We start from the raw sequence: 20,457 nt of genomic DNA, 5'->3' as shown, positions 1-20,457 counted from the left end.
TGGCAGGAATACTGTTCGTGGTATTATTTATATATATAAATGAATTAACGGTACCCGACAGGTAATTTTCTGGGTCACCCTGCTCCACATTTTGGTCGATATCTCGAAAACGCCTTCACATACCCAAGTAAGGGCCACTCCCTTTTTAAACTCTCATTAACACTTTTAATTTGATATTTGTATCATACAAACACATTATATCGTCACCCCTGGTCCACCTTTATGGCGTCCAGCCATAGAAATAAGGCCCACTCCCTTTTAAAACCCTCATTAATACCTTTTATTTGATACCCATATCGTACAAACACATTCTAGAGACACCCCTGGTCCACCTTTATGGCGATATCCCGAAATGGCGTCCACCCAATCCCTTTTAAAATACTCTTGAATACCTTCCATTTGATACCCATGCCATTCATTTTCCTAAATGGTGATTTTCCCTGATTTTGTCTTCATAGCCCTTAGCTGAGTATGTAATGTTCGGTTACACCCGAACTTAGCCTTCCTTGCTTGTTTCAACGTTCGATTTATAATAATGTATGTATTATGTGTTTCAAATATGAGCCAAATCGGAACACAAATATAATTTTTTGAAATATTTCGATCCATGCGCCACCTATCGGTGTTTTTTTCTTATTATTGCACTGTCACCGGGTTCTGAAATATTTCAAGTCGGAAGCTTGTGCTTATCGGGAAGTTGCTTAAATTTTAATTACAAAATTCGTGTCGGCCGGTCGGCCTGTCAAGTCAAGCTAAATAAAACCGTTTAAAATATAGGAGCATGTAAAAAATGTTTCTTTTCGAAATCTGCGTTGTTGTACGTGCTACACTTAAAGAGTTTAAGTTGCTGACTAAAAATAACAATAAACTCTTTATCAAGCAACAAACTTTGCTCCTTTATAGTGAAAGTTAAATTCCGAAGAAATTTAATATTTAAAATTTAACTTGCCTCTTTTTCAAACTAAAGCTATTTTACTTAGACTGTCAGTAAGAACAAGGAAAAATTTACTTTTAAATAAATTACTTATTATATATATGAGAGTATTTGGCTGGTTAATGTGTCATATGATTTTAAATTCGAAATGCAAACAATATGATATTTATTTGCATATTCCAACACAGCAGCAATGATGACACTTTTCAACAGCTGCCAAATTCAACTTAAATAAGAAACGAAAGGACGTAATGAAATGACCAACAAATGCCAAAATCGCAGACGATACGTATTCAAGCAAGGCGCCAAGGCGTATACGTAATTTCAAAATATCTGTGTATATGACGTATGTACATACATACATATTATGTATATTGATAAATGTTGAGGACAGTACAAAAGGATATGACCATAATATATGCGTAAGTACATAGATACAAAAAGCAATTAATTGACAAACATATTTCATGATATATATACATTAGGCCGGGTCGATTTGTGCGGAGGCAAAAAAAGCGCCCATTGCTCTATGAAAATCATATTCTAGGGATCAAAATAAGAAACTTTGCCGAAGGAACCATACCTCTAAAACGAATTCTGAAAAATCCCACTTTGAAATGCCTATGTTTTTTCTTCAACCGTTTTAAAAAATGAAGGTATCACTGTGACACAATTGCAGATCGTAAATTTGCTTGTGTAGTTTTTTTTAAGCCACCACAAGACACAACAGGTAGAAAATTGCCCCTACCCAAAAGTTCGACCCAAAGGGGGAGGACATCAGAATTCGTTTTAGAGGTATGGTTCCTTCGCAAAGTTTCTTATTTTTAGACCTAGAATACGATTTTCACAGAGCAATGAGCGATTTTTAAATCGACCCGCCCTAATATACATATATATCACATATACATAGTTGGGCGCTTTTACATATGCATGCCGTGTTGTTGTCTTTTGGCAAATGTCGTTTTAAATGTGTGAAAATGTGAAATTAATATCTCTTGCGCCATACTGCAGTTAAAGATGTTGTTGTTCTTGTTATTATTATAAACGAATTTTATTCATCATTTATATGTATGTATATATTTGAAAGTATGTATTTGAAACGCTTTTCCTTTATATCAACATGATTTAAATTCATTTGACTCATTCCATGGAAACGGGTGTGACAGCTCAATTTTATTTCCTTTAAGTTGGTTGAATATTTGTCCGCATATTCAATTTGGATGAAATTTTGATGATAATGGAGCTATGTCATATACTGGAACCAATTCAAACAAATTTTAGGATGGCTTCTGGTGTATTTATTGTATCGTTTCGGGACATCTTTTGGATCAATCATTTAAAGACTATTTCGAAACCATTTCGTATTAGTAACAGAGTCATTTAGGCATCATTTTGAGAATATATCAGTACCAATTTGGAACAATTTCAAGATAAACTCGGGATTGTTTTATGTATAATATCGGAAAAAGTTCGGAATCATTTCGAGACTGTTTTGTAACAGTTTTGGGGCAGTTTAAGCATCCTCGGATACACTTCAAGGCTCAACATTGTCCAAAAATATACCATACAGTTCCATTCCCAAATAGATGTAATCCTTTACACTCCCAAATATGTGTGAACAGTGACATGGTTGCCAAGGCGCAAATTCGTCGATTCTTTCTTGGATGACAGCAAGTACGTCATCTTGTCCCCACTCTTTTTTTGCTTCTTCATCTAATCCAGAGAGGGCAGAACTCACAGTGCATTACCTCATAATATCAATATCATCAGCATACGCCAGTAACTGTATGCTCTTATAATATATTGTGACGAATATTAGCATCATTAAACTGCTACTAAATAAATGCACAGCAGCAATAAAGCGGCCACTCTTATGTAGAAGGCGACGAAGAGATATCTCACACAAATATTTAGTCATCAGCTGAAGGAGTTACTCACACATGCATATGGGGGATACAGATATACATGTATATAGCTGGTAACTAAGCAAGCCGAGATACAACTGTTCGCGAAATTAGTAGACCTTAGGAGAAATGCGTGAACGAGGAAACCGAGGGTATAAAAGCAGCGCAAGCTGAGGAATTAGAATCAGTTTGATTTAAACACGCTATTAGTTGCGAAGTGTAGCATAACTGTGAAGTATAATTGTACTACTCCCAAAGTAGTCTAATAAAGACCATTTTGCAATACAGAATATTGGAGTTATTTATTCGACAGTTAAGCGATTCCAACGTTAGCAGAAGGTTTCAAATAAGCGGAATTTCCCCAAAATTCGTTACAATATTGTATCATCACGGTTTAGTTCTGCTTCTAGAATTATATTCTCCAGCATTATGTTAAGGAAATCTCGGTTGTTTTCGAATGGCTCGGTAAATTCTTTCCCAATCCATAATGAAATGTTGGTACTGCTCAACGTCATTCGGACGAGCCTTGTTTGCTTTGCAGGGAACTTAAATTTAGACAAAGCAGCATACAAGGAAATTCGTTTTGCATTGTCAAAGGCTGCTTTGAAGTCGACGAAAAGATGGTGAATGTCGGTTCAGTTATCGTGAATCCTTCTACCTGGCGCATTCCTTCAAATCTGGCGCATTGTGGAAGTTTGGTCGATTTATAAAGACATTTATTTTTATTTTCCAAACTGGTTTTTTTTAGCTTATCCAAATTAGTTTGTATGTAAATCAGTCAATGCATTGTTCAAACTCTTTTGAATCTTTCAACACCATACAATGTCAATTTCACTTCGTCAAACTTAAATTGTATGCAAATTAAATTTGTCTTTTGTCTTCATACTACAACACTTGAAAAAATTTTAAGACCGCTGTTTTTCATGCAAACATTTAAACCATTTATGCTCTTCCTTTTCTAGAGGCTGCAAAATTTAAATAAATTTTCGCCATTTACAAGTGTATGCTTTACAATTATGTCACATATATGCATACATATCCTAAATAAATCGGTATATATCCGATAACAAGCCCTTATATAGCACATATTTACATGTGTGTATGCGTGTAGTCGCGTGCATATCCCATTATTTATTCTGACTGGCAGAAACCACGAGACAGCTTTAGTTTTAGTCGTATTTATTTTGCATTGAATGTGGTTTATGTGCGTGCAGTGTTGTTGTAAAAATTGTTTTTGATTTTTCAAGTATTTGTCAAAGATGTTTTGTATTTTGTGTGCGATTTTATTTTGAGTGCAATGCAAATACAGCGTGTAGAATGTTTTTGTAGGTGAAGTTGAGCGTGTGAAGTGTTGAATTGTAATCGCTTCGTTTTGCAAGGGTTTTCAAAATCAAGTATGTCTCGAAAGTTTTCAAGTTTGTGGTCTTTGTTTAAAAACTCCGCTAAGGATACACAACTTTAAGTCAACTTGAATTTCTAAAAATTTTGGAGGATTCTTCTACAGCGCTATCTTAATTTTGTTGTTAAAGCAATCGAATGGGATATGTTTGTGAGTAAACAAAATCCATCCCTTTCTAGGAGCATATTATTGAATTAATAAAAGAAATTCGTTTACAAATTTTTTGGTTGAAATTTAAGTAACTTCCCGATAAGCTACAAGCTTGCAACATTGAATATAGCTCAGAACGCGATAACAATGCAATAAAAAGGAAAAAAAAACTCCTCTAGGTGGCACAAGGATCGTATATGTGTTCTAATTTGGCTCGTATTTTAACACATATTACATACATGAATAGAAAGCAACCTACGAAAAAATCACTGCCAGATGGCACAAGGATCGATATCGATTTGGCTCATTGAACAAAATTACATCAATTCCGGTAGAAGTGACATCAAAATACTTTGAAGCACATAAGTTCAAATTTTGTAAGTTTAATTAAAGTAAAAAAATGTAAAAAAATTTTTTTTATTTACGTAATGTACTTAAGGAAATCCTGGTTATTATGTACCTTCTGCTAAAGTTTGAATCGCTAAACTCTCGAGTAAATAACTCTAGTATTCAATATTGCAAAATGGTCTTTATTTAGATTACTTTGGGGTACTTCACAATTATACCTCACTTCACAACTAATAGCGTGTTTAAATCAAACTGATTACTAATCCTCCAGCTTGCGCTGCTTTTATACTCTCGGTTTTCTCCTCCGCCCATTTCTCCTAAGATCTAGTCGTTTCGCGAACAGTTGTATCTCATGTTTGGTTACCAGCTATTTATATGTATATTTGTTGTTTATGCTTTTCTACTAGTCATGTGCATATGTATGTATGAGTATAAACTTCTGCTCTTAGCTGATTGCTACATATGTGCGTGTGTGTGAAATATATCTTCACTTCGAGCTAATAGTTATGTCTGTGGAATGTTCTTCGGTGCCGTGTTCATAAGTGTCGCTGCTTGCTGCGTTTTGTTGTTGCGATTATTTACTAATAGCATAGTGATGTCAAAACTCGCCACATTTATTTGTCTGATCAACACCCTAGATAGATGAGGAGTGTGATGGCTAGTATTGTTATTAGTATTATTATTACGTAATGAAGGTATTGTTTTCAATAAAACCGTTTAACTTAACATTTTTTTTATTATTATTTAGGTTCAGTTAACTTTAGCCTTAGTCGTAAACGCATATTGCTGTTATCGCAGTCTGACGGGTTAGTGTTACTGCATTTATAAACGCAATTGGAATAGTAATTGCGATAGTGGCCAAAGTCAAAACTGTAGATATACCAAAACCATATTCAATTTGCTTTAACTTGAGTATCTGTAAAAGGAAAACTCAACTCCATTTTCAAACATCGGCTCCCTGTTGCCCACCTAAACACTTCATTGCCGAATAACTGGTACCAAATTAGCTTGTAATCGGGCGTTTCATTTACAAGCTCTTATCTTGGTATGATATAGAGTCTACCTAAGCTCATACCATTTTAGGGATAACGGCATCTGGTTGCAAGGTAACTTCACCTTGAGTTCTATTTCTCTTCTTTTGCAAGCATAAATATTTCGCTGTAACATGTGCTAATGCTCGTGCTCATCAGATACATGAGACAATTCCACAATTCTAATACAAGCATTGGGGGTTTTACCAAGCTTAACACCACGAATAATAATAAAACTGCATCACAATTAAGGGACTGTAATTGAAACCTTGCTAACACATCATGATTGAAATGTACGTTCACTGTAAATAACTTCTTCGCATAATCTCCTAGTCTACCCTTTGACATAGCGATAAAATACAGATACATCTTTTGCGGCACAGCTACTGATCACATTTACTTTATATCAGATGCAGTCGGTCAGCAGAGCCTAGGGTAGTTTCAAATATTTCAAAAAGAAGTGTGAGCACAAACCCCACTCTTAAATTATCAATTAAGCATGTGCTTTCTCTTTAATTTTCTCAACAGGTTAAACAACTGCTGATTGGTTTAGTTTGAGAAAGAAGCTAGTTTACTATCTTCCCAACCATGGAAATAAAGACCTTCAGATCTCGCAATGATCGCGATTGGTCTCCAGAAATTCCTTTACCTTAATCTGATATTCCTAAATTTTCCTCAGGAGCTAACCCATCGGCGGTCATACGGACCTGTCCACCTTGTTTATGTCAATTTCGGAAACTTGTCTGGCCATCTCATCTGCAAAGTGATTCCCTTCATTATCGCTGTGCTCTAGCACCCAGAAAAACCTGATTTGTAGATGTCATATGGATGCCAGCGGGGCTTGTTCCTTCCGCACAATATCGGACAGTCGGCAAAGACTGTTAAATTTTTGTCTGGGGCCGTACTATCCTGGAGCAGTCTGGTTGTTCTCTCTATGGCACAGACTTACGCCTGGCAAACACTGCATGAGTCAGGAAACATAGTATTCGAAGAATTTCAGTAGGGGCGTTGCATCATCGAGTCCTACATTAACCTCCTAAGCGATTCCGATCGTTGTCATCTCTTGCAAGCAAGAACTAGAGCCATTGAGAGCAGCAAGAAAAATCAAGTCTTGCTCTAACTGTTTTTCTCGACTTAGCCGAGATCTTGCTGCTGCCGAATTTGCATGTCGAGTGATATACTTTCTGTGTTAGAGCGTTTTAATCGTCTCGCTCAATAGTGAAGCCAATCAAATGTTACGTATACGCCATGGCATACATCTGAACAAACACCCAGCAAAAAAATCGGTAATCGCTACTAAGGGTAATCGCTTCTAAGGTAATGTCTTCTAAGGGTAGTTTCACTTCACCAACCCATTGCTGGTAATGCTGCAAAGAAGCGCTATTCAGCTCGAAGTATAATTTATTCTAGAAGGCATTGATTAAAATGCCTTCAAATGATTTCGCTTCTCCTACTCATTGCTGGTAATACATAAAATAAGCAGAGACGCGCATAGTTATCTGCTATCAATTACGGTTAATGCAAAAAAGCGCAATAGGTAGATAAATAGAAAAAAATCTTAATTCCCGTTACCTTCTGTGGAAATTTCCATTCGACAACAATCATGTTTGGAATTGTTTAATTCAGTCTGCAATTGTTATCCGTGTGTGACGCGTCGTTTATAAGCGATCAAATAAAAAAGTGAGTTATTAAAATAAAATAAAAATGTTAAACAAAAGACAATTAAAACGTTTAATAAAAATAAAAAAGAGCGAAATAGACCTAAAATTTAGTGAAATTGTTAAACAAAATGAAATTAATACAGAAAATATTGCGTTAGGAGTGGGACAACATAGTGACAGTGATGAATCAGATGAAAATAATATTGAAATTAATAAAGAAAATATTGCGTTAGGAATGATAACACTTAGGAACAAGATGAGGTACTGGTTTCTGGAGTTTTTTCCCCCTGTACCATGTGTTACCAGTTTGGGTGAAGATATAATATTACAACATAATATGGATGGGAAACAAGGGAAAACGCCAGTACTTCGATACGCGAAACTAATGAAAGTAATTTTTGGTAAGTATATTTAAAAAATATAGATATATTAGTAAATTAACACCCTTTAGGCTGATTTGGTGGTCTATCTGCAAAAGTTTCTAAATAGTAATGTTACCAGAAGATAATAAGAGTGTAGCCATGGCAGAATAAGGTGGTAAATCGAGTTATTAAAGAGCTGACAATTCACTTTTTAAAAGATGTTTATTTTATATATGTTTACAAACTTTTCATATTTTTATTTCAGAAGCTGCTAACAAGTTGGGAATTAGGGAAAAGGAATGCAAAGACCAGCTGCGACACGCAATGAAGGCCGTAAAAAACCGCTACCACAAGGCCTCAAGTTTAAAAAAAAAGCGCACCGAAGCTACTCCCGAATAAAAGCAACGAAACAAAGCCAAAATAATGTTATGACATAAAATGTTTAATTTGATAAGTATGTATGCAAGACTACATTTTTTTGATATCCTGCGTACAAGACTGAATTCCTAACTATTTTTAATTTATGTAACAATCAGGGACTAGAAATAATGATTATTTTTTTTTTTTTGTTTTACTCAATAATGAGTTTTTCATAATAAAACTAAAATAGTCATATACCCTGCACTATGCTGAATTTCGCCTTAAACATTTGAACGAACATCCTCTTGCTCTGAAATTCCTGATATCAAAGATAAGTTATTGAAAATGCTACTATAAGTGTCGGAAAATCGGTATGAATTGAATACCTGCTCCCCCATTTAAAGTAAAATTTTCAAAAACTTAACTTTAGTATGAAGAATTGGAAATTTTTAAGGCGAAATTCCGCATAGTTCAGGATATATGGCTCTTTGAGTTTTATTATGAAAAACTAATTCTTGAGTAAATTAAAAATATAATCATAATTTGCAGTCCTTCGTAATAATTGGTAATTAATTTGTAAGATCTGCTATCAAAACAGATAAAATAAAATGTAAACTTTTTAAAACACTGTTTATGTTATCCTATTAAATACACTGAACCAAAAAAGTACATGTTTTCTAAGAAAAAGTTAATGAAAACTTCTCTAAAAACCAGTTTTCATAGAATTAAAAAAATATTTTTTAGAACATAAATATTTTTTCTTAAAATCTATAAACCCATTCATAGAATATAAAAAAAAATATATATATTCTAAGAATTATTTTTTTTAAATTCTGTGAACATTGGTTTTTGTAGAGGTTTTCATGAAATTTTTGGTTCAGTGTAGTTCTAGGTGTTTCACTTTATTTCTCTGCAAGGCATTCTTGCTTCGCTTCTATAGATTTAATATAGGAAGGCATTCTAAAAAATCTTCTCCGGAAGGGGTTCTTGATTCGCTTTTAGAGATTAAATATAGGAAGGCATTCTAAAGCCTCTTCTCCGGAAGGGGTTCTTGCTTCGATACCATGGGTTTCATGAAGAAGGGCGTTCTGCAATTGTTTTTACCGAAGGCGTTCTTGCTTTGCTTCTATGGATTAAATATAGCAAGGCGTTCTACATCCGCTTCTCTGTAAGACATGCTGCAGTAGCTTCTTCAATAGTAGCTGTAATTGGTTCCCAGTTCGTTTGACGGTGGTCCAGAAAGTAGGGGCTTACCTCCAATGACATGTCCATGTTTAAGTAATAAAGAAAAGAAGGGAAAGGGGAAGCGATTCCGAAAATTTATTTCGATTCCTCTTTCCCTTCTAAGGTAATCGTGTTTTTTGCTGGCAGTAAAGAAATTTCATGACATTGCTTAAATTTCTGTATTTTTGAATACTTCTTTAATACAAAGCAAATGTATAGACTTTAATTCATAAATATGTATGTGTATAAATATTAAAGTAGAGCTGTGCAAAAACTATTAACTTGTAATAAAGCTTTTGCCTGCATAATTTAGCAGTCGGGCTATAAAACACAAAAAGAAAATATATTTACGTAATTTAATTGAATATTCATTAAAATAAATATTTACAATACAAAAGTACATAAACGAATTGCGAAGAAATTTAATATGTTTATATGTGTAAATATTTTGTAAGTAAATAAATTAGCAATACGACAAAGCGTTAAAGTGAAGTAAGGGCGTCCAAAAATATCAGAAACAATTTCCTTCTGATGTAGGAAATGAAGAAAAACTACAACAATTTTTTTATTATTTCTATTCATTGTGTTAGTAAGTTGTAAGTAAGTAATAAAGTTCAATTAACTACAAATATTTTTTGTATGTGCTTTGCAGCCTAGCATTTTTTGTTTGTTTGTTAGCTTAATAGAAATCCTATACCTGGACCTATACATTAATTTACTTACGTCAATAGAGTTGCCTATCGAAATATGTTGGTATTTGTGATTGATTATGTATTACGGAAAGTTTCATGACTAACAAAATTCAAGTAAAATTTATATAAATTACATAGTCATTGTGTATTTCATTTACGTAAATAATTGCCGGATGAAAAGCTGAAAATTTTATTAGAATGTACGGAAGATACAAGAGAGATAGCATCTACGTAAATGCGTTTCTTGTTGTAGGAAAAAGTTAATTATTTTCCGAAATTTTATTTTGGCTTTTCAGTGCACTGAATAAAGTACTTAGAGTTTGTAAATTTGATCTAAATATTTTGGTTTATTTGTTTGTATTCTCTCATAGTGAAGAAGATAAAAAGCTGAAGATAAAATTTTTTTTTTAATATTTAATTTTGCAATAAACGCTTGACAAATTTTTAATTATTTAATTAGGGGCATAGCTGTGCCAGATCTCAAAATTTCATCTAAATATCTTATTGATGTTTGTTATTGAATGCGACTATATATAAACAGCTTTTCACAATACATGTACGTATGTATAGAAGTATGCCATGACTTTCGTTGCGTAGAAAAAGCGCTGGCCATAACAAAACAAGATGGACTTATAGCGATTAAAATGCTTACGGAATTTAAACATCAATAATAATGTGCTAAGAATCTGTATAAGGAAAACGCCATCAAGTTAAGTTACTTAAGCAGAAGCGTACATCTATATTGGGTACCAGGGCATATGGGAATAGATGGGAATAAAAAAGCGGATGAACTGGCTAAAAAAAGGTGCATACTTCGAAGCTTGCTCCGTTGATGCCCTAATTAGATTGCGCGTGATTTAAAGAAGGCGAGAGGTGCACATGACCTACCAAGCGATAAAGGCGTGGACTCAAGTGCGGGGCTGTAAATTGTGCAATTCTTACAAACTATGGCTCACAAAGTTACTATTTCCGTATATAAATTCGAGACTATGAAGGGTTTCGCCTATTTGGGAACCAGCAAAAACAATGTCAACTAAGAATTTAAATGAAGAATAACTCTTGCTAACAAGTGATACTTTGGAGTGTTTCGGAAATTGCAAAGTAAAGTCCTCTTTAGACAAAAAAAATTACGTTCTGCTATAAACTAATAATAAAGCAAAGCTTACAATATCAGTTACGCATAGTTGCGGCACTGATGCCGTGGGAATCAAAACAATCATGATGGTGACGATGTCGGCTTTTCTTACTTTTGGCTTCAATTATAGATATTTTTAGGGTAATAAAAATTATAACGCTTATCTCTATAGTAAGGTTGATTCGTCCTACTGGCTTTGGGTAACGGTTACATTTGTTGCTTTGTTACTGCTGTGGTTACGGCAACTCTTGCATTTTACGCATAAATATGGTTAGTATTACTGTTGCATTTTCAATTGTGGCTACGGTTATGGTAATAATAACGGTTATGCTTATGGTCATGGTTATGGTTATCATTATGGTTAAAGGTTTTGTTCTGGTTACGAGTATGGTTACGATTACGGTTTTGGTAACGCTTTTAGTTTTAGTTATGTTCATGGTTATCGTTATCATGATGGTTATGTTGATGGGTATGGTTACGGTTCCCGTTATGTTTATAGAGTTGGTTATTATTACCATAATTATACTCAGTTGAGCAGAGCTCACAGAGTATATTAAGTTTGATTGGATAACGGTTGGTTGTACATATATAAAGGAATCGAGATAGATATAGACTTCCATATATCAAAATAATCAGGATCGAAAAAAAATTTGATTGAGCCATGTCCGTCCGTCCGTCCGTCCGTCCGTCCGTCCGTTAACACGATAACTTGAGTAAATTTTGAGGTAACTTGATGAAATTTGGTACGTAGGTTCCTGAGCACTCGTCTGAGATCGCTATTTAAAATGTACGATATCGGACTATAACCACGCCCACTTTTTCGATATCGAAAATTTCGTAAAACCGAAAAAGTGCGATAATTCATTACCAAAGACAGATAAAGCGGCGAAACTTGGTACATGAGTTGCATTTATGACGCAGAATAGAAAATTAGTAAAATTTTGGACAATGGGCGTGGCACCGCCCACTTTTAAAAGAAGGTAATTTATAAATTTTGCAAGCTGTAATTTGTCAGTCGTTGGAGATATCATGATGAAATTTGGCAGGGACGTTACTCCTATTACTATATGTACGCCTAATAAAAATTAGCAAAATCGGATAAGGACCACGCCCACTTTAAAAAAAAATTTTTTAAAGTAAAATTTTAACAAAAAAATTAATATCTTTACAGTATATAAGTAAATTATGTCAACATTCAACTCCAGTAATGACATGGTGCAACAAAACACAAAAATAAAAGAAAATTTCAAAATGGGCGTGGCTCCGCCCTTTTTCATTTAATTTGTCTATGATACTTTTAACGCCATAAGTCGAACAAAAATTAACCAATCCTTTTGAAATTTGGTAGGTGCATAGATTTTATGATGCTAACTGTTTTCTGTGAAAACGGGCGAAATCGGTTTATGCCACGCCCAGTTTTTATACACAGTCGTTCGTCTGTCCTTGCGCATGGCCGTTAACATGATAACTTGAGCAAAAATCGACATATCTTTAATGAACTTAGTTCACGTACTTACTTGAACTCACTTTATTTTGGTATGAAAAATGAACGAAATCCGACAATGACCACGCCCACTTTTTCGATATCGAAAGTTACGAAAAATGAAAAAAACTGCCATAATTCTATACCAAATACGAAAAAAGGGATGAAACATGGTAATTGGATTGGTTTATTGACGCGAAATATAACCTTGGAAAAAACTTTGTAAAATGGTTGTGACACCTACCATATTAAGTAGAAGAAAATGAAAAAGTTCTGCAGGGCGAAATAAAAAACCCTTGAAATCTTTGCAGGTATTACATATATAAATAAATTAGCGGTATCCAACAGATGATGTTCTGGGTCACCCTGATCCACATTTTGGTCGATATCTGGAAAACGCCTTCACATATACAACTACCACCACTCCCTTTTACAACTCTCACTAATACCTTTAATTTGATACCCATATCGTACAAACACATTCTAGAGTCACCCTGGTCCACCTTTATGGCGATATTTCGAAACGGCGTCCACCTATAGAACTAAGGCCCACTCCCTTTTAAAATACTCATTAACACCTTTGTTTTGATACCCATATTGTACAAACAAATTCTAGGGTCACCCCTGGTCCACCTTTATGGCGGTATCTCGAAACGGCGTCCACCTATGGAACTAAGGATTACTCCCTTTTAAAATACTCATTAACACCTTTCATTTGATACCCATATCGTACAAACCCATTCTAGAGTCACCCCTGGTCCACCTTTATGGCGATATTTCGAAACGGCGTCCACCTATAGAACTAAGGCCCACTCCCTTTTAAAATACTCATTAACACCATTCGTTTGATGCCCATGTTGTACAAACAAATTCTAGGGTCACCCCTGGTCCACCTTTGTGGCGATATCTCGAAACGGCGTCCACCTATGGAACTAAGGATTACTCCCTTTTAAAATACTCATTAACACCTTTCTTTTGATACCCATATTGTACAAACAAATTCTAGGGTCACCCCTGGTCCACGTTTATGGCGGTATCTCGAAACTGTGTCCACCTATGGAACTAAGGATAACTCCCTTTTAAAATACTCATTAACACCTTTCATTTGATACCCATATCGTACAAACGCACTCTAGAGTCACCCTTGGTCCACCTTTATGGCGATATCTCGAAAAGGCGACCACCTATACAACTACCACCTCTCCCTTTTAAAACCCTCATTAATACCTTTAATTTGATACCCATATCGTACAAACAAATTCTAGGGTCACACCTGGTCCACCTTTATGGCGTTATCTCGAAACGGTGTCCACCTCTGGAACTAAGCATCACTCCCTTTTAAAATACTCATTAGCACCTTTCTTTTGATACCCATATTGTACAAACAAATTCTAGGGTCACCCCTGGTCCACCTTTATGGCGATATCTCGAAACGGCGTCCACCTATGGAACTAAGGATTACTCCCTTTTAAAATACTCATTAACATCTTGCGTTTGATACCCATATTGTACAAACGCATTCTAGGGTCACACTTGGTCCACCTTTATGGCGATATCTCGAAACGGCGTCCACCTGTGGAACTAAGCATCACTCCCTTTTAAAATACTCATTAACACCTTTCTTTTGATACCAATATTGTACAAACAAATTCTAGGGTCACACCTGGTCCACCTTTGTGGCGATATCTCGAAACGGCGTCTACCTGTGGAACTAAGGATTACTCCCTTTTAAAATACTCATTAACACCTTTCATTTGATACCCATATCATACAAACGCATTCTAGAGTCACCCCTGGTCCACCTTTATGGCGATATCTCGAAAAGGCGACCACCTATACAACTACCACCACTCCCTTTTAAAACCCTCCTTAATACCTTTAATTTGATACCGATATCGTACAAACAAATTCTAGGGTCACACCTGGTCCACCTTTTTGGCGATATCTCGAAACGGCGTCCACCTGTGGAACTAAGCATCACTCGCTTTTAAAAACTCATTAACACCTTTCTTTTGATACCCATATTGTACAAACAAATTCTAGGGTCACCCCTGGTCCACCTTTATGGCGATATCTCGAAACGGCGTCCACCTATTGAACTAAGGATTACTCCCTTTTAAAATACTCAATAACACCTTTCATTTGATACCCTTATCGTACAAACGCATTCTAGAGTCACCCCTGGTCCACCTTTATGGCGATATCTCGAAAAGGCGACCACCTATACAACTACCACCACTCCCTTTTAAAACCCTCCTTAATACCTTTAATTTGATACCCATATCGTACAAACAAATTCTAGGGTCACACCTGGTCCACCTTTATGGCGATATCTCGAAACGGCGTCCACCTGTGGAACTAAGCACCACTCCCTTTTAAAATACTCTTTAACAATTTTCTTTTGATACCCATATTGTACAAACAAATTCTAGGGTCACCCCTGGTCCACCTTTATGTCGATATCTCGAAACGGCGTCCACCTATGGAACTAGTGTTACTCCCTTTTAAAATACCCATTAACACCTTTCATTTGATACCCACATCGTACAAACGCATTCTAGAGTCAACCTGATCCACCTTTACGGCTATATCCCTAAATGGCGTGCACCTATAGAACTATGGCCCACTCCCTCATAAAATACTCTTTAATGCCTTTCATTTGATACACATGTCATACAAACACATTCCAGGGTTTCCCTCGGTTCATTTTCCTACATGGTTATTTTCCCTTATGTTGTCACCATAGCTCTCAACTGAGTATGTAATGTTCGGTTACACCCGAACTTAACCTTCCTTACTTGTTTTTTTTGGCTATAGGTATGAATACGGCTATGGTTATGGTTATGTTAATAGTTCTGGTAATATTTATTATTTATGGTTATCGATATCGTGATGGTTACCTTAATTGTTATGGTTATGGTTATGGTAATGGTTATGACAATCGTATTGGTGATATGCTTAGTAATGGTTATAGTTATAGTTATTTTCATGGTTATCGTTATCATGGTGGTTATGTTTATGGGTATGGTTACGGTTTCCGTTATGTTTATAGATTTGGTTATCACTAAAATTACCATTACTTTTTTTGGCTATGGTTATGAATATGGTTATGGCTATGGTTATGGTAATGGATACAGTTGTGATTACGGTTATGGTTATGGTTATATTAATAGTTATGGTATCAGTTATTGTTTATAGTTATCGATATCGTGATGGTTATGTTGATTTTTATGGTTATGGTAATGGTTATGACTATCGCTATGGTGATATGCATGGTAATGGTTACGGTATTGGTAATGATTACGGTTCTGATTATTGTTATGATTATGGTTATGCTTATGGTTATGGTGATGGTTATGCTTATGTTTCTGGTTATGGATTTGGTTATAGTTATTGTGATGGTTAATGTTATGGTTATGCTTGTGCTTATAGTTACGATTATGGTTATATTTATTGTTATGTTTATGGTTTTGGTTATGGTTATGGGTATGATTATGGTTATAGTTATTGTTACGTTTATGGTTATGGTTATGGTTAAGGTTAAGGTTATGGTTATGGTTATGGTTACGCTTGTGATTATAGTTACGATTATGGTTATATTTATTGTTATGTTTATGGTTTGTTTATGGTTATGGGTATGATTATGGTTATAGTTATTGTTACGTGATGGTTTCGTTTAAGTTTGTGGTTATTTTATTGTTAATGCCCTATATCAGAGATTTTATGACGAACACCCTAGCTTAAGATCTTATTCCAAAAGGCATTATTTAAAAATTCGGTTGAAATGCTATATTCTATACCATTCAATCTATTACTTACCAATTTCAAGATATTTTTGATGTAGCGGATCATAGTTTTCCCATGTTGTACTGCGAAAACGATTTCTTTCTTTGGAAGCTGGTAATACCGAGTCTTGACGATGGTGCTCATTAGGATTGCTGCAGTTAACAAAAAATAATTGTATTTTTTTTTAGACATTACCCAAGAGTTCATTTTAGTGACTAAAGATTAATTGAGCAAATTAAAAAAAAAACCTTTATATAAAACAAAAAAAAAAAAATTTAGTTGAATGCGATTAACTTTTCGAATTTTACAGTATTATTATTTGCTATTATATTTTTACTAATTTACCGTATCGGCAGCTAAGTGGTAGTTATTATTTTTACTAATACTTATACAAACTAATTGGCTTACTTTACCTAAATAATATTAACATATCCTTGTAGCTTCTATAACCATTTTATTGCAGTCGTTATCTATGTATGTGTATGTAAGCACCACTTGAATGTACTTCAAATGAATAGAAATTTTTATGAAATAACTTTTGCGGGTAAATGACAGAAAAAAGGTTGTTGGCAACGACAAGTGGCAAGCACTAATAGTCCACTTTAGTTTAACATAGATTTTTACATACGTGCTAGGATGGCTAGACAAAATTAAATTTTTACTTTTTTTTAGTGGAATTGTGGTTCAGAACATACAAAAAGATAGTTTTGTGGAACCTCTTTAGATTAAAATAAAAAGCAAAATATTTTACAAGCCATCGTTTTTAATGCCCTGAACAACATTTCCACTATGCCGAAAGGAATAAAAACTCTTTTTTTCCAAAGCGATTCAAGTTTTTCTTTTCAAAGCGTATTGGGAATCAGATACAATTTGTAGTTGAAATTTAACCACGAATAAACGAGCAAAATTTCCCAAGGTATCTGTTGTTGATGAACTTTTTGAAATTCTTATGTCCTTGAGGATTCCGAACCTAGGAATTCTACTTGCAACTCTACGGTGACTGCTTCGTTATGCTTATTTCAAACCTGTTTATTTTTAGACTCTGAAGTGACATTATCCCAATAATACGTCCCTGAAATGGGGATCAGATAATCCCAAGTAAAAAACTTTAGGCTTTACCTTTTGGGATTATGTCATGGCCCCGTGATTTATTGCTATGAACTCGAGAGATTTCACAGTATAATATTAATGCGGTTGATGGACCTCGACAGGGCCCGAAATATGACCAACTGTTGTATAAGGATTCAGTTTTATTGTGATAAAGGTAAAGCTATATCCTGATCAAAGAATTCAAAACCAAACTGATCATTTCGTGATCGTGGACGTGATCACTTAGCGAGATCAAGACAGATCATTATCCTCTGGCAGCCAAATTTCTCAAATTCGCGCTATGTTACTCAAACAAAGTTTAACGTTGAGCTGCTCACGAATGATACTGCTGTTTGTTATACGGCTCCCATTACTGCTCACTGAGAAATATCTTTGATTTAACGATATAGTATCATTTTTCACTAACCACTTACCATCACTGCGGGCGCAGCTGCCTCGTAAAAGAAGGAGGAACTTGCGTTTTATGGGAGCATTGTAGTAGCTTGAGGATGTAGAAGTAACAACTACAATGGAAAAATTGGTCGAGTAAAGCCGAACAGTGTGAATATGAGCAACTTCGTTTTCTCTCCAACAGAAATAATTTTCGATACTTTTTAATAAAGTGAATTTTTAATAACATTAATTTGCCAAAAAATACGGCGGTAGAAAGGTTTTAAGACTAATGAAAAGTATCTTAAAGTTAATAATGGTGACTTGGTAATCTTCTTAGATTATGGCGGAAGCATAAATGCGTAGGAATAAAAAAGAGGGCAAATTAATTAATATGCGCGGCCACACAATACATAGCGTATGAGGGGCAGCTGAGGGTTATGTAAAATGCGTGTTTTGGAGGTGGAAAATTATATACGGAGGACTGCTGAGAGAAGTTTGTTCTTCGTGGTAATTAGAATAGTGAAAAAGCAGTAACAAATTGGCGGAAAAAGCAGCAACAACAATAATGAAAAAAGACTTCAGTCCTAGCACTACTTCTAATAGTCTTCGCGTGCATGGATGTTAAGGCTCTCTTTGGTCCGAACAACAAACAGCAATAAATTTAGAAGATATTTCTCTTTGCTGTTAATGAGCTTTTTTACAACCTTAGTAATGTGTGGGAAAAAGCCCGGAAACGGAGACATTAAACAAAGAAAAGAGAAAACAAAGGAAATGGGAGGGAAGTCGGAAAAGTAAAGGGAAAAGACAATAAGAGAAAGAGAGAGTAAAAGTTAGAATAAGGGCAACGGTTTGAGACAAATAAGTAAAAAGAGATTAACGGGAATGTTAAGAATAAGGATAATATAAAGATTCATAGTGAGAGGATCTTGAATAAGAGCAGGAGCGGGAAAAGTAAGAGAAAAACGTGAAGATTTACGGAACAATCAAAGGAATAGAGAAGTTGGATGAACCAGTTTGGGTAAACTATAGAAGACTGAGGGGAGAGGCAGCAAGAGAGGAAAAGGGCTAGACAAAGGTGATAGAGACCACAAGCGTTAGTTTCCTGCACGTTACTTCATATTTCAGAAAGCCTCTGATATTTTTTTTATGATACTGAGAAAATCAAAACCGTACATCAGTAAGGAAGTAATAAATTTATGAGGGCGTGTATTGCCAAATGCGGGTTCATTTTGCAAATTTGATTTCACCTGTTTGGTCTGCTGCATCACGCGTATTCACAATATCAGACACTTGTTAATTCTGTACGGCTTTCTCGTATTAAAAATTGTTAATGCAAATTAATTAACGAAAATTTTGCGCACTAGGACGTGTTTTTTAAGAAGGAAATAATTTATGAAATAATTTTCTTCAAGGCCGATAAATAAAATTAAGTTCCCATTTGCATACGGTATCAGCATCGTAAGTATTTGGATGGACCTCTCCGTATTTTGTTTTGACAAAGCTGTACTGTTAATAAAATGTACCAAGAAAAAAATTACTATATGTATCACTATTATTACCATCACTGGAAGGAATTCCAAAATTAAAACGTGCTAACAAACATTTGATGTTGAATGTGAATTGATTATGATATGAAAGAAAGCAAAGAATAAATGAAAAAAATCGTAAGAACAGTTTTGCTTTCGGCTATGCCGAGGACCTCATACCTTTCATAAATGAGCTAAATAATAATGTGTTGAAATTTCAAAAATCATAAAATATGAAGAATCGGTTTTATTGGAATAATATTATATATATGACCGAACTTGACAATTCAGAAAACAATGTATGTCAAAACAGCCTCTGAGATTTCAATCACCACCAATGCACAAATTGCATTAAGATATCTCAAAAATAAGAAACTTGTTTTAGCATAATATATGTATATCATATTTTTAGTTCATATATTGTAGATATGTAGTTTTGTGAGTTACACATATGTAGATAAGTATATAAATTTATGATAGTATATTTATACGATAGGAAATATCTGTAAGCAATAAGCACCTGAATCTTATTCGTTTACGTGTGATGTGATGCCATTATTACTTTTGACCACATATAAATATTAGGGTGTCCGTTATGTAAGAAGTAGGTTTTTTTTTTGCGAAATGCTCTTTCGTTTTTTTTTTTGTAAAATAAACAAAACGAATTACCCAACCAAAAAACTGCTTCCATTTTGTTTTAAAATATATTACAAAGAAAATATTGACTGCTGAGTGGAATATCATTCTATCGCGGCTACGGTTTCAAAAACGCCATAAATAAAAAATCGTTCAAAGAATTGCCTTACATGCATAAATAAAAATATTTAATTGACTGGGAGCTAAGAAATTGCGTCTTCAGTCGATTTATTTACAGTGTTTTGTAAAAAAAGTTGCTATATTGCTATTGGTTTGTTATTGGCGTTTGAATATTGTCGGTTTGTTATACAAAACAACGACCATCGCAAAGTGGTCGGTGTGTT

The 20,457-nt window shown here is 34.7% G+C and overlaps 1 protein-coding gene across 2 annotated transcripts in view; it reads right to left on the bottom strand.

Annotated features, from left to right (window-relative positions):
* Nucleotides 1-20,457, bottom strand: part of Nlg4 (Neuroligin 4) — a 735,191-nt gene that overhangs the window by 341,188 nt on the left and 373,546 nt on the right. For both annotated transcript variants that reach the window (XM_067789474.1, XM_067789484.1), the window contains exon 9: nt 16,503-16,621. In XM_067789474.1, coding sequence (XP_067645575.1) covers nt 16,503-16,621 — 119 coding nt within the window. The remainder of the gene's footprint in view (nt 1-16,502; nt 16,622-20,457) is intronic.

This window comes from Eurosta solidaginis, chromosome 1, assembly GCF_040869045.1.
Source record: "Eurosta solidaginis isolate ZX-2024a chromosome 1, ASM4086904v1, whole genome shotgun sequence".
NCBI classification, from domain to species: domain Eukaryota; kingdom Metazoa; phylum Arthropoda; class Insecta; order Diptera; family Tephritidae; genus Eurosta; species Eurosta solidaginis.
This window is presented reverse-complemented; position numbering and strand designations above follow the sequence as displayed.